The 12,423-nt window shown below is 36.3% G+C and overlaps 1 protein-coding gene across 4 annotated transcripts in view; it reads left to right on the forward strand.

Annotated features, from left to right (window-relative positions):
• The window catches only part of CPNE8 (copine 8), a 224,172-nt gene that overhangs the window by 108,700 nt on the left and 103,049 nt on the right, over positions 1-12,423 (forward strand). For all 4 annotated transcript variants that reach the window (XM_035027916.1, XM_035027913.1, XM_035027914.1 and 1 more), the window contains one exon: positions 7,586-7,649. In XM_035027916.1, coding sequence (XP_034883807.1) covers positions 7,586-7,649 — 64 coding nt within the window. The remainder of the gene's footprint in view (positions 1-7,585; positions 7,650-12,423) is intronic.

Consider the following 12,423-nt stretch of genomic DNA (forward strand, 5'->3'; position numbering starts at 1 on the left):
TCTGCCCAGGGATTTATCAGTCTTATTAATTCTTTCAAAGAACCAGCTTCTTGTTTCATTGGTCTGTTCTACTGTTCTTTTGGTTTCTATTTCATTGAGTTCTGCTCAGATCTTTATTATTTCTCTTCTCCTGCTGGGTTTAGGCTTTATTTGCTGTTCTTTCTCCAGCTCCTTTAGGTGTAGGGTTATGCTGTGTATTTGAGACCTTTCTTGTTTCTTGAGAAAGGCTCATATTGCTATATACTTTCCTCTTAGGACTGCCTTTGCTGCATCCCAAAGATTTTGAACAGTTGTGTTTTCATTTTCATTTTGTTTCCATGGATTTTTAAAATTCTTCTTTAATTTCCTGGTTGACCCATTCATTCTTTAGTAGGATGCTCTTTAGCCTCCATGTATTTGAGTTCTTTCCGACTTCCCTCTTGTGATTGAGTTCTAGTTTCAAAGCATTGTGGTTTGAAAATATGCAGGGAATGATCCCAATCTTTTGGTACCAGTTGAGACCTGATTTGTGACCCATAATGTGATCTATCCTGGAGAATGTTCCATGGGCACTAGAGAAGAATGTGTATTCCATTGCTTTGGGATGGAATGTTCTGAATATATCTGTGAAGTCCATCTGTGAAGTCCATCTGGTCCATTGTGTCATTTAAAGCCTTTATTTCCTTGTTGATCTTTTGCTTAGATGATCTCTCCATTTCAGTGAGGGGGGTGTTAAAGTCCCCTACTATTATTGTATTGTAATCGATGTGTTTCTTTGCTTTTGTTATTAATTGGCTTATATAATTGGCTGGCCCCATGTTAGGGGCATAGATATTTACAATTGTTAGATCTTCTTGTTGGATAGACCCTTTAAGTTATGATGTAGTGTCCTTCCTCATCTCTTATTATAGTCTGGTTTAAAATCAAATTTGTCTGATATAAGGATTGCCACCCCAGCTTTCTTTTGATGTCCATTAGTATGGTAAATGGTTTTCCACCCCCTCACTTTCAATCTGGGGGGTCTCTGGGTCTAAAATGTGTCTCTTGCAGACAGCGTATTGATGGGTCTTGTTTTTTTATCCAATCTGATAGCCTGTGTCTTTTGATTGGGGCATTTAGCCCATTTACATTCAGAGTAACTATTGAAAGATATGAATTTAGTGCCATTGTATTGCCTGTAAGGTGACTGTTACTGTATATTGTCTCGTTCCTTTCTGGTCTGTGTTACTTTTAGGCTCTCTCTTTGCTTAGAGGACTCCTTTCAATATTTCCTGTAGGGCTGGTTTGGTGTTCACAAATTCTTTTAGTTTTTGTTTGTCCTGGAAGCTTTTCCTCTCTCCTCCTATTTTCAATGACAGCCTAGCTGGATATAGCATTCTTGGCTGCTTATTTTTCTTGCTTAGTGATCTGAATATATCATGCCAGTCCTTTCTGGCCTGCCAGGTCTCTGTGGATAGGTCTGCTGCCAATCTAATGTTTCTATCGTTGTAGGTTACAGACCTGTCCCAAGTTGCTTTCTCTTTGTCAGGTTGTTGACCTATTTTTATTGATTTTGTGAGGGGTTCTCTGTGCCTCCTGGATTTTGATGCCTGTTTCCTTCCCCAAATTAGGGAAGTTCTCCACTATAATTTTCTCTAATAAACCTTCTGCCCCTCTCTCTCTTTCTTCTTCTGGGATCCCAATTATTCTAATATTGTTTTGTCTTATGATCACTTATCTCTTGAATTCTGCCCTCGTGATCCAGTAGTTGTTTATCTCTCTTTTTCTCAGCTTCTTTATTTTCCACCATTTGGTCTTCTATATCACTAATTCTCTCTTCTGCCTTATTTATCCTGGTAGTTAGAGCCTCCATTTTTTATTGCATCTCATTAATAGCCTCTTTGATTTCAACTTGGTTAGATTTTAGTTCTTTTATTTCTCCAGAAAGGGATTCTCTAGTTTCTTCCATGCTTTTTTCAAGCCCAGCTAGTATCTTTATAACCGTCATTCTGAACTCTAGCTCTGACATCTTACTAATGTCCTTGTCGATTAGGTCCCTGGCAGTCGGTACTGCATCTTGTTCTTTTTTTTGAGGTGAGTTTTTCTGTCTTGTCGTTTTGTCCAGAGGAGAATAGATGAATGAGAGAACAAAATGCTAACAGAGTAACAACGACCCCAGAAAAATATACAGTAAGGAAATTAGAAGAGACCCGAAACTAGAGGGAAAAGAAAGGGGAAAAAAAGGAATATGATCAGGCTGGTGAATAGAACAGAGCCACACACTAGATTTTGGGTGTATTTTGGTCTGTTAGAAGAAACTGCCTCCCAAAATTTTAAAGAAAGAAAAACATACACATATATACAAAAATAAGGGTAAACATGATGAAGGGATGGAATTTGAATATAAAGATGAAATTTAAAAAAGATTTTAAAAAAGGATTGATAAGAAGTTGGTTGAAAAAAGAAAGAAGAAAAATTAAAAATAAAAAAAAAAAGGAGAGAATGTGATCAGGCAGGAGACTAGAACAAAGTGATACACTAGATTTAGGGTATATTTTGGTTTCTTAGAAGAAACTGTATCCCAGAATTTTAAAGAAAGAAAAACTTATATATATACAAAAAATAAGGTTAAATACAATAAAGGGATAGAATATGACTCTAAAAATGAAAATTAAAAAAGATTTTTAAAAAGGAATTGATAAGATGTTGGTTGAAAAAGGAAAGGAAAAAAATTTAAAAAACGACATAGAAAAAGAAAAAAAGAAAATTTAAAAAATTAACTTGGAAAGACTAAAGAATCATGGGAAATAAGCCCTGAATTCTATGTCCTGTATTCCCCTAGCTCTGGGGTTTTGCCATTCTCATTGATCAGCAAACTTGGTGTTGGTGGATGTGCTTGCTGATTTTTCTGGGGGAGGGGCCTGTTGCAGTTTTTCTCAAATGTCTTTGCCCGAGGCGGAATTGCACCACTGTTGCCCGGGGCTGCCAGGCTAAGTAATCTGCTGGGGTTTGCTTTTGGGAGCTTTTGATCCCTGCAAGCTTTCCGTATAGTTTTGGAGGACGAGAGTGAAAATGGCGGCCTCCCAATCTCTCACCCTGGAGGAGGTGAGAACTCGGAGCCCCACTCCTCAGTGAGCCCCCAGAGAAAAGCAGTCAATCACTCCCATCTCCCTGGTCTCTGGCCACACTCCGAGCTCACCCAGCCTGTGACTGAGCATTTCTATCTCTGGCACCCGACCCTGTTTGGAACCTCCAAACCCAGCAGATTCCTATGGTGTGCTCTCGCGCCACTCCTCCCTGGGGTGGAAGGGGAGTCTCTCCGGATCTGCCACTTGTTGGGTCTCTGCTGGAAGAGCAGTGGCCCGACTGTGCTGTGGATTATGGTTTATGGCAATCCCGAGCTGAGAGCCTGCGCCTCAGCTCCGTCTCTGCAGCTGGCTTCCCTGCTCCGATACCTGGGAGCTCTGCTGCACTCAGGCACCCCTGGTCTTTCTGTGACCCTGAGGGTCCTGAGACCATAAATGTCCCAGGGAGGGTTTCATCCCCCCACTTAGCCACTGGAGTGAGGTTCCTCAGCAGAGCAGACTTCTAAAAGTTCCGATTTTGTGCTCCGCTGCTCTCTCACCTGCCAGTAGCAACTGACGGAGGCTCCTTCCCCACCCCCATGGTCTATCTTCCCAAATATCGCCTAGGATTCACTTCTCCGTGCGTCCTACCTTCCAGAAAGTGGTTGCTTTTCTGTTCATGGAGTTGCTGCTATTTTTTTCTTTTATCTCCTATTGAGTTTGTAGGTGTTCAGAATGGTTTGATACCTATCTAGCTGAATTCCTGGGACCAGATGAAATTTAGGTCTCCTACTCCTCTGCCATCTTGCTCCTCCCCCCAAGGATTACTCATCTTTAATAATTCTCTTGAGATGCATCTTCAGTTATATTTTTAAACACTATTCCAGAATTCTCCTTTTCTAAACTTCAGGTTATAAAGTCCTTTAAAAATTGTAGTGTTGTGGAAGTTTTTACACATACTTACTTAGTTTATCAAATTCTATTCACTTTAAGACATCTTTTACTTTTTTCCTGAACAATCAAAGAACATCAGAAGATTTAACTTAAATTCTCACCCTCCTGATGAATCCTATCATACGTATTTGTTATTTAGGTTTTTTTTTTTAAAGATTTTATTTATTTATTTGAAAGAGAGAGAATGAGAGAGAGAGAGCACATGAGAGGGGGGAGGGTCAGAGGGAGAAGCAGGCTCCCTGCGAAGCAGGGAGCCTGATGTGGGACTTGATCCAGGTACTCCAGGATTATGACCTGAGCCAAAGGCAGTCGCTTAACCAACTGAGCCACCCAGGCGCCCTTAGTTTTTAACATTTGTATCTTGTTTTATAGTCAATATTTATTAAGATTTCTTTATATTTTACCACTTCCTTTCTTGTTTTTTCTTTTGTCACATACTTCCCATCTGTGATCATTCTCCTTCAGTTTCAAGTCCTTCAGAAATGCCTCAAGCAAGGGTGGTTGGCTATACACTCACTCAGTTCTTACTTGTTTAACAATATTTGTGGTTCATGCTTTCTCTTATAAGAGATGCACACTGTCTACATTCCCAGGGTGGCAGTTGCGTTCTTTTAAACCACTGAAGATATTTTCACTTGTCTTTCAGCTTCAATATACCTTCTGAGTAGTCAGCCCCAGTTTAATATTTGTATTCCTGTAGGCCATCTGCCTTTTCTCTCTGGCTCATTTTAACATATGTCCTTCATCTCTGGTGTTTTGCCTTGTCCATTTCATTTGTGTAGGTATAAATTTACTTTTATTTATGCTGCTTGGGATTCACTGGACATTTTGAGTCTGGAAATTGATTTTTTTAATCAGTTCTAGTTTCCTAGCCATTTTCTCTTCAAATATTCTATCTCCTTCTTGCAATATTTCTTCTCCTTCCTGGACTTCTGATTAGATGTGTATTAAACTTTTACCTTTGTTCTCCATGTCTGTAAACCTCTTTATAATAGTTTCCATGTCTGCCTCTCTGTGCTGCATTGTGGATCATTTCTTTACAGCTGTCTTTCTTACTAATTTTTCTGCTGTGTCTAATCTGTGGCTAAATCCATTCACTGAGTTTTCTATTTCTGTTATTATATCCAGAATTTCCAAATTTTTTCTCCAAATATTCTTGATTATTTTTATAATCCTTAGCTAGTTAGTCATATTTCCATTCTTCTCTTTAAGTTTTAGGTATGTTACTCATGCTTACATTTTGTATATTATGCATAATATTTCTAGTATTCTAAGTATGTGTTTGATTCTGTAGACTGTTGTTTCTGGAGATTCTAATACATGGTACACTTTTCCTTCAGTGTTTTGTGATACTTTGAAATGAACACATATGCATTTTTTAAGCTTTTAATGTAAGAATCTTTTGAGATGTAGTTTGAAGGCAAATTCTTCAGAAAGGTTTTACATTTACCAGATACCTACGATCACTGCAATTAAACTGAATTCTTGGTTTGAAGTTATTTATAACTACTCAGGTAGTGAAAATTAAGGCAGCAATACTGGTTGAGGTCTGAATGATTAAGAGACTTTTTTTTTTCTCTTATTCATCATCAATTTTTAAGGCAGGGATTTACTTTGTAGGTCCCTCCAAAGTGAATATTTGTATCTAATTCATGCTATAATCAGGCAACATAGTCATTGTGATCCAAGCTTTATGTTGTGTATTAGTCACTTACTGAATTCTCCACCTTCTGAGTCTCTCCCTCCCCCCCCCCCACTTTTTTTTTGTTTCTCATTTTTATGTCCTGAGGGGCCATAAAAAACAAGCCCAAGATCAAATTCTACAGGGTCACCCCTGCTTGTCTTTCTGGTTTTCCATCTTCAGCTTCAGATGGCTCCTTACTTTCTTGCCCAGTTATCAGAGCATTTGTAAAGACTTTCTTGGCAAATTTTATTCAGCGTTTTAAAGTACTTTCAGGTACATGTTCAGTGAGGCTATTTGTCATAACATTGAAAATGTAAATCTTGAGATTCATAGATAGAAGAAAACAAAAGGTACAGCTAGATTAGAAAAATGAACTGATTAAGATTGCTGGAAGGATGCTAAAAATGATGTGTATAATATTCCAAGGAAAAATGTGCAAAGATAAATTACTTGATCTCTTAGTCATAAAGACCAGGAGAAAATGGAAGGTCCTGACATGTACAGTTACCCTAATGGGGAGCAAAGATATAGAGAAAACAAAATTTTGTGATAGGCAGTTTCCTTCATAAGCTGTGAGATGACATTTTTAGCTGAAAACCAAGTGGTGCCCTCCAGAAGAAAATATTAGAATAGAAAGAAAGAAAAGAAAGAGGAGTTTTACAATAATTTTATAGAGACATTTGTAGCTCAGATATTTTAATGTTCCATTCTTTTACCTTCTTCCCAGTTAAGATAACTAAAGAGTCCAGTCCCTTTATCCAGGGAGCACAGGGGATTATGTATCTGATGCATACATGCTGACATAGATTGTCAGAGATGAGTTCTGTTCTTGAGGACAAACACACTTGTTGGGCTCTAATTTCACAACTTGTAGTTCCCAGGATGAACTGAAGAGTTTGTGAACTATGACTCATAATGGGACGAAAGACAAAACACCATGGGAGCATGAGGATTATTCTCTGGAGGATTCTCATGGGCTTGTCTCTGTATTCCCTCATGTAAAGCCAGGAACCATAAATGCGCCTTGCATTTTCCTGGTGGACTTTGCTCTTAGTGTCAGTTGGAATCTATATGAGCATAAATATACCAGACATGTAAGAAGAAAAGTGTGTGGAAGTTTTACTTTGTTTAATTTTTGTTTTGCTTATGTATTACATATTTTCATTATATTTGGAGCACCTGCTATATGTAGACATTTAACTGTGTTGGCTCACAAGAGGTCTCTGTCATAAATTTTACTCTCATAGAGGTTATAATCAACTTGAAAAAAGAAAGGGAGAAAATACATGATTGTAACAAGTTAAGGGTAATTAAATGCTAAGCTTGTAGTACTGACCTAAAGTGCCATAGGAATGCAGGGAAGGCTGAACTTTGTATGAGGTTGACCAGGATGAAGTTTCCTGGAACAAATGGAACTTTATCTGGGGATATGGAAGGTTTGAGGTGAAATAGGGGACAGTTAGTGTGCTGAGGTATATCAGGGCATGGGAATGGCCACAAAGAAGAAATAAGCACAAATAAGTAACCATGTTGATGAAAGGAGAAAGAAGTATTGAAAACCAAGATTAGGAATAGGTTTTAATCACATAATAGAAATCTTAGAACCCATGGAAAAAATTTTATTATATTATAGATATCATATAATATTGTATATATTACATATGGTAGATGATATGAAGCTCTTGACAGTTCTTGGGCAGAGGTCTGACAGGTTGAAAGTGATCAAAGTTTAGCTTCATTAGCAAATGTGGATCCATAGGATAAACTCAAGGTGGAAACTAGGAATATATTTTATTAGGAAAGAGCCCACCAATTAGTAGCATGCTCTTTATTTGGTTCCATAAAAATGAAATATATAATATTAGTTTATATTATAAATATTCATATAAACTATTAATGTATATAAATATATTTTTGGTTGTAGAGGAATTCCAGGGAGGAAATGTGGTACGATCATACTTACAGCAGAGGAATTAAACTGTTGTAGGGTAAGTAAATATTTCTTTGGTTTAAAAAGTAATTCCAATACTTCTTTGAAAAGATATTTCTGAAACTATACTTAAATGATTAATTTTCAGTAATTTTGGCAAAAAAATAATGAAGATTACTTTATATAATTCTCTCATCTGTAAAACATCATTTTAGATACATAGTCATTTTAGATAGAGAGACTACATTTATAGTCCAAAAAGGATATCAGTTATTTTAACAGTCTTTTTAAGGAATAGAAATTATTAAAATAAAACCTAATGTCAGTATTATTTGGGGGAATTATTAATATTAGGAATTATCAGTTGTACCGATCAGCTAAGTTCTTGCAAAAATTTTGAAGATTTATGTGTGATTTTCTAGGAGTATTTCTAGTCACTTGACTTTAGTCCTTTTACCTAACATACTTGTTTTTTCCATAATACTAATGGAATTAACTCGGGATTTATGTAAGTTCCCATCTTTTGTTAGTTTTGGAAGCTCATGTTTGAGGAAAGGACCTGCTACCACTCCAGCTGGGAATATGATGACATATAGAGTGCATACTCAGTATTTTTAGAAAACTGCCATTTTTAGTTGTGATTTGCTGATATAACCATTGACTCATGTTCAGTGAGTTTACTGTCATCAAGAACTGAGGTGATGGCTATGACACTCCACACCGGAAGTAATGATCGCTCTCTGAATCTGAAGTTGATATTGTCTATTTAATGCGGCCCAGTGGATCCCTGGGAATAGTTATTTCAAGGGGGGAAAAAGAAGTTTTCCCTGGGTTAAATCTCTAGAGCTCTTTATTTTCAACTTCTGCTTTATGATTTTAGGAACAGAAGTTCCTGAAGAATGCTAAAAACTTAATGCTTTAACATTGGCTATAGTTTCCATATGGAGAACTATTATTTATTATCTCTAGAGGTTTTTTTTTAAGGATAATACTATGGCTTTTGGTACATAATATATTTCTGAGGCAATATGGGCAGAAATCCATATGATACTTGCCAGCAAATGAGGGAAACTGGGATTTCGGTGGGGTAGGGGGTGGTTGGTGAGATAACAAAAGGAAAGTATAGTAACAGTGTTGTGGAGATGATTAAACAAAACTTAGACTCTAAGTAGTTAAAATGCATTTAAATTGAGGCCCTCTTCTACTTCCTCCATTGTCTATGCACCTGTGGGCAGGTCTGGCCACCTCAGTCTCAGTTTTTTCCTGTGTAAAATGCCCAGAAACCTACTCACAGTTAGAATGCCATTAAACGGAGTTGAATTCTGGATTTGCTATGAATTTGTACTTTGTCTTATCAAATTACTTGATTCTTCTGTTTTACTTTCCATATTTGCGGAGGGGGGGAGAAAAAAAATCGGACACGTGAACCAGTCACTAGAATATTTTTAAAAATTGCCCCAGCTCTATAATTAACCACCATAACATTAAATCTGAAAATATAACGTATATGAAACCATTTTATGTATACTAAGAATACATTACAAAAAGTACAAGACAGTACAGAAATATTACTTACCATCTTTTTTTTGTTAAAATGGCACAATGATTTCTTAGAATTATATCATCTAATCATCTTTTATACTTCTTGTCTCTAAATTTATATATGTGTATATAACATGTGTTTTATATAGTGAGGGAGGGAAGAGAAAAAGAAGTTCAAGGTCAGTAAGATACATGTTCTTTGTGTTGACATTAACATACTATTTTGTCAGAATCTTGACATTCAAGTGATTTTGTGTAAATATGCCAATGAACACATTATTTTTAGTTCTATTGCAAAATAGAACCAAGGTAACCAAGGGCATAGATTGAGTATGGCCAGGTTGCATCTTAAATATCTTCCACTTTCAATTTTGTTGTTTTGCTTGGAAGAACAGGCAAGAACAGGAATGTTTCCATGCAAATGAAGTAGAATCTGTTACTTACTAATTTTTTTTTTTAAGATTTTTTATTTATTTATTTGACAGAGAGAGACACAGTGAGAGAGAGGGAACACAAGCAGGGGGAGCGGGAGAGGGAGAAGCAGGCTTCCCACTGAGCAGGGAGCCTGATGCGGGGCTCGATCCCAGGACCCTGGGATCATGACCTGAGCCGAAGGCAGACGCTTAATGACTGAGCCACCCAGGCACCCCTGTTGCTTACTAATTAAGAGGCATTTTTTTACCACTCTTTCTACTACTAAAGATTTTAGAATATCTGGAATTAACTTTTAATAAAAAAATATTTATTATACTTTACAATTATAGATCTAATATTTTAAAAATATTGCTTAAATCTTGATCTAACTTCACTTGTGTATAGTATGTTCTGATTCTTAGCTACAGCCTTATTGGTAATCAGCATCATTAAGATGTATAAGCCTTGAAATAATATTACTATGCTAGTATAGTAGAAGAAACAAATATATTCAAAGCAATGCTCATAGTTACTTCAGAAGAGAGTGTCTTTAAATGCACATTTAAGTAGCTTGAAAATATCAGGCATTATCACTTAGAATCTTGAAGGAAGTAACTTCACATTTGACATCATACAAATTGATGTTGTTGTTGTTTTTTTCCCCTTTAAAACACATTGTTATTAACTTGAGCATAAGTTTTGGGATCAGGACACCTAAATTTCAATCTTATCTCTTTCAGTATTCAGCTGAGTGAGGTTATAGTCTTGGAGCTTTAATTTCTGCATTTGTAAAATGCTAGAAGTCTTAATATCTTCCCCAGATCATTGCTTTGCAGAATAAAAAAAGAGGCAGCATTGGAGAGATGTGTAAATTATAAATTTATACAAATATTTATTTTTAAGGTGATGATTTTAATTATCTCAACCTAGTATTACATAGTTTATTTCAAATGCCACTTTTGTAATATATCTAGTCAAATGTGCAAGCATAAAAATTAATGTAATTTTGGAATTATATTGGGATTGTTTATTCACTCAGTATTTTAAAAGTAGCTTGAGATTATCCACAAATAATATTTTTCATTCTGATTAATTGATTGATTGATTGATTGATTCCACAATATTCACAAAACGTACAAAGTGCTAGTCCCTGAAACGGATGCTTGGAATACAAGGGTGAGAAAACAACAACAACAAACAACACTGGTCCTTGTCTTTAATGAACAAGTAGTTTGTGGGAAAGACAGACATTAATTAGATGACTGTGCAGGTGAATGTGTCATGATATGTACTAAGTGATCAAATATAAGAGAATATAATGGAGAATCCAATTTATACCAGGGAGGGGTCACTGCAGACCTCTTTGAGAAAGTAACATTTAAGCTTAGCCCTAAGTAATGGTTTGCCAGTTAAATGAAAGAATTCTAGTGGAATGCACAGCTTGCATAAGGTTGTGAGGAGGGAAGGAATTGTGTCTGGTGTATGGTAGCAAAGGGCTAGGACCAGGGGATGACTGAGACAAAACTTAGAAGGATGAAGGTGGAAAAGGCTCCTCAGAGCTCATTTGGTGCTGAGCTTTGTAGACCATGTTAAGGATTCTGGGTTTATCCTAAATACAAGAGGAAGCCTAGAAGCATTTTAAATTATGAACAATATTTCTTTTATGTTTTGAGAATATTACAGTGTCTGCAGAGTGGAAAATGGGCTGGATGGTTGCCAGAGTAGAAGGCGGAGAAAGAAAAATGCTACTGTGCATGCCCCAGGGAGAGAGGAGGTTGGCCTAGACTAAGGTGATGCCAGTGTAGGCAGAGTGAAGAGTTGAGAAATGTCTCAAGAGGTGGAATGATGCAACTTGGTTTAGATGAAGGGTCAAGAAAAGAAAGGAGTCAAGGACTGCTTCCTTGAGCACTTTGGGTGGACGACGAATTACTAATTGAGCTGGGAAAATTGCAAGAGAAGCAAGTTGGATTTGAATTAGTTAGAAGTGCCTGTGAAGCATTTGAGTGGATTTCTACCATAGCAAGTTTGTTATACTGGTGTGGAGTATTGAAGAAAAATCTTAAAATTCTCTCAGGTGGCATTAAGCACAAGAGATTAAAAAAAAACAACTTTGCAATGATGCTTCTGTATTTCTATAAGTAAGTAAGTGCTTGTCTTTCCCCCGTAGAAATTAGATTTCATTTGTGCTAGATATAGATGGAATCCCTGCTAAGGTACTAACTTGGATAATTGCAAAAAATATTTCCCCTAGGTTTATAAATTTAGTATATTGAAAGCAATCTTTATTTTTTATTTTTAATCTATTACTTGTTTTGCAAGTCTTAAGGAATGTAATTTGAAAAATTACAACTTGGTTTTAAGTTTAACAGTGATGGAAATTTGTTTTAATAATACTTAATTTCTGTGAAGATTATTCAGAATCAATTTGAAATATGTACATTTCAATAATCTATTATTTACTTTGAATATATCAGAATGTTTTTTGGTAGTTTGTGTTTTGGTCCAGGTGCTTTGGGAAAATGTCTTACAGGAGTGGGTTTTTTCTTTTTCCTTTTTTTTTTTTCTGTAGCAAGTACAATGTCCTTGTCCTGTGTTCTTAGAAAACCATTCTCTCTCAAGGCCATTTTAATATATGTGAAGGTGAAAGGGCATTCAAACCAACCAGAACAAAGAAATCAAAACCAGTCCTTCTCTCTCAGTTTTGCTCTGATTTTATAGTTTGATTGTTAGGGTGATTTTCTCACTGCTTCCTTAAAGAATAGTATAGAAATTTTGGTCTTTCAACCTCAAATTTGAAAAGTGATCATGGCTGAAAAGTTTGAGGTGATAGTGGTGTCCATGTTTTTCTTGCCTGTGTGTTTCTTTTAATTTTCTTT

Source organism: Mirounga leonina, unplaced genomic scaffold (genome assembly GCF_011800145.1).
Source record: "Mirounga leonina isolate KUSES-001 unplaced genomic scaffold, KU_Mleo_1.0 Mir_201, whole genome shotgun sequence".
In the NCBI taxonomy this organism is placed as follows: domain Eukaryota; kingdom Metazoa; phylum Chordata; class Mammalia; order Carnivora; family Phocidae; genus Mirounga; species Mirounga leonina.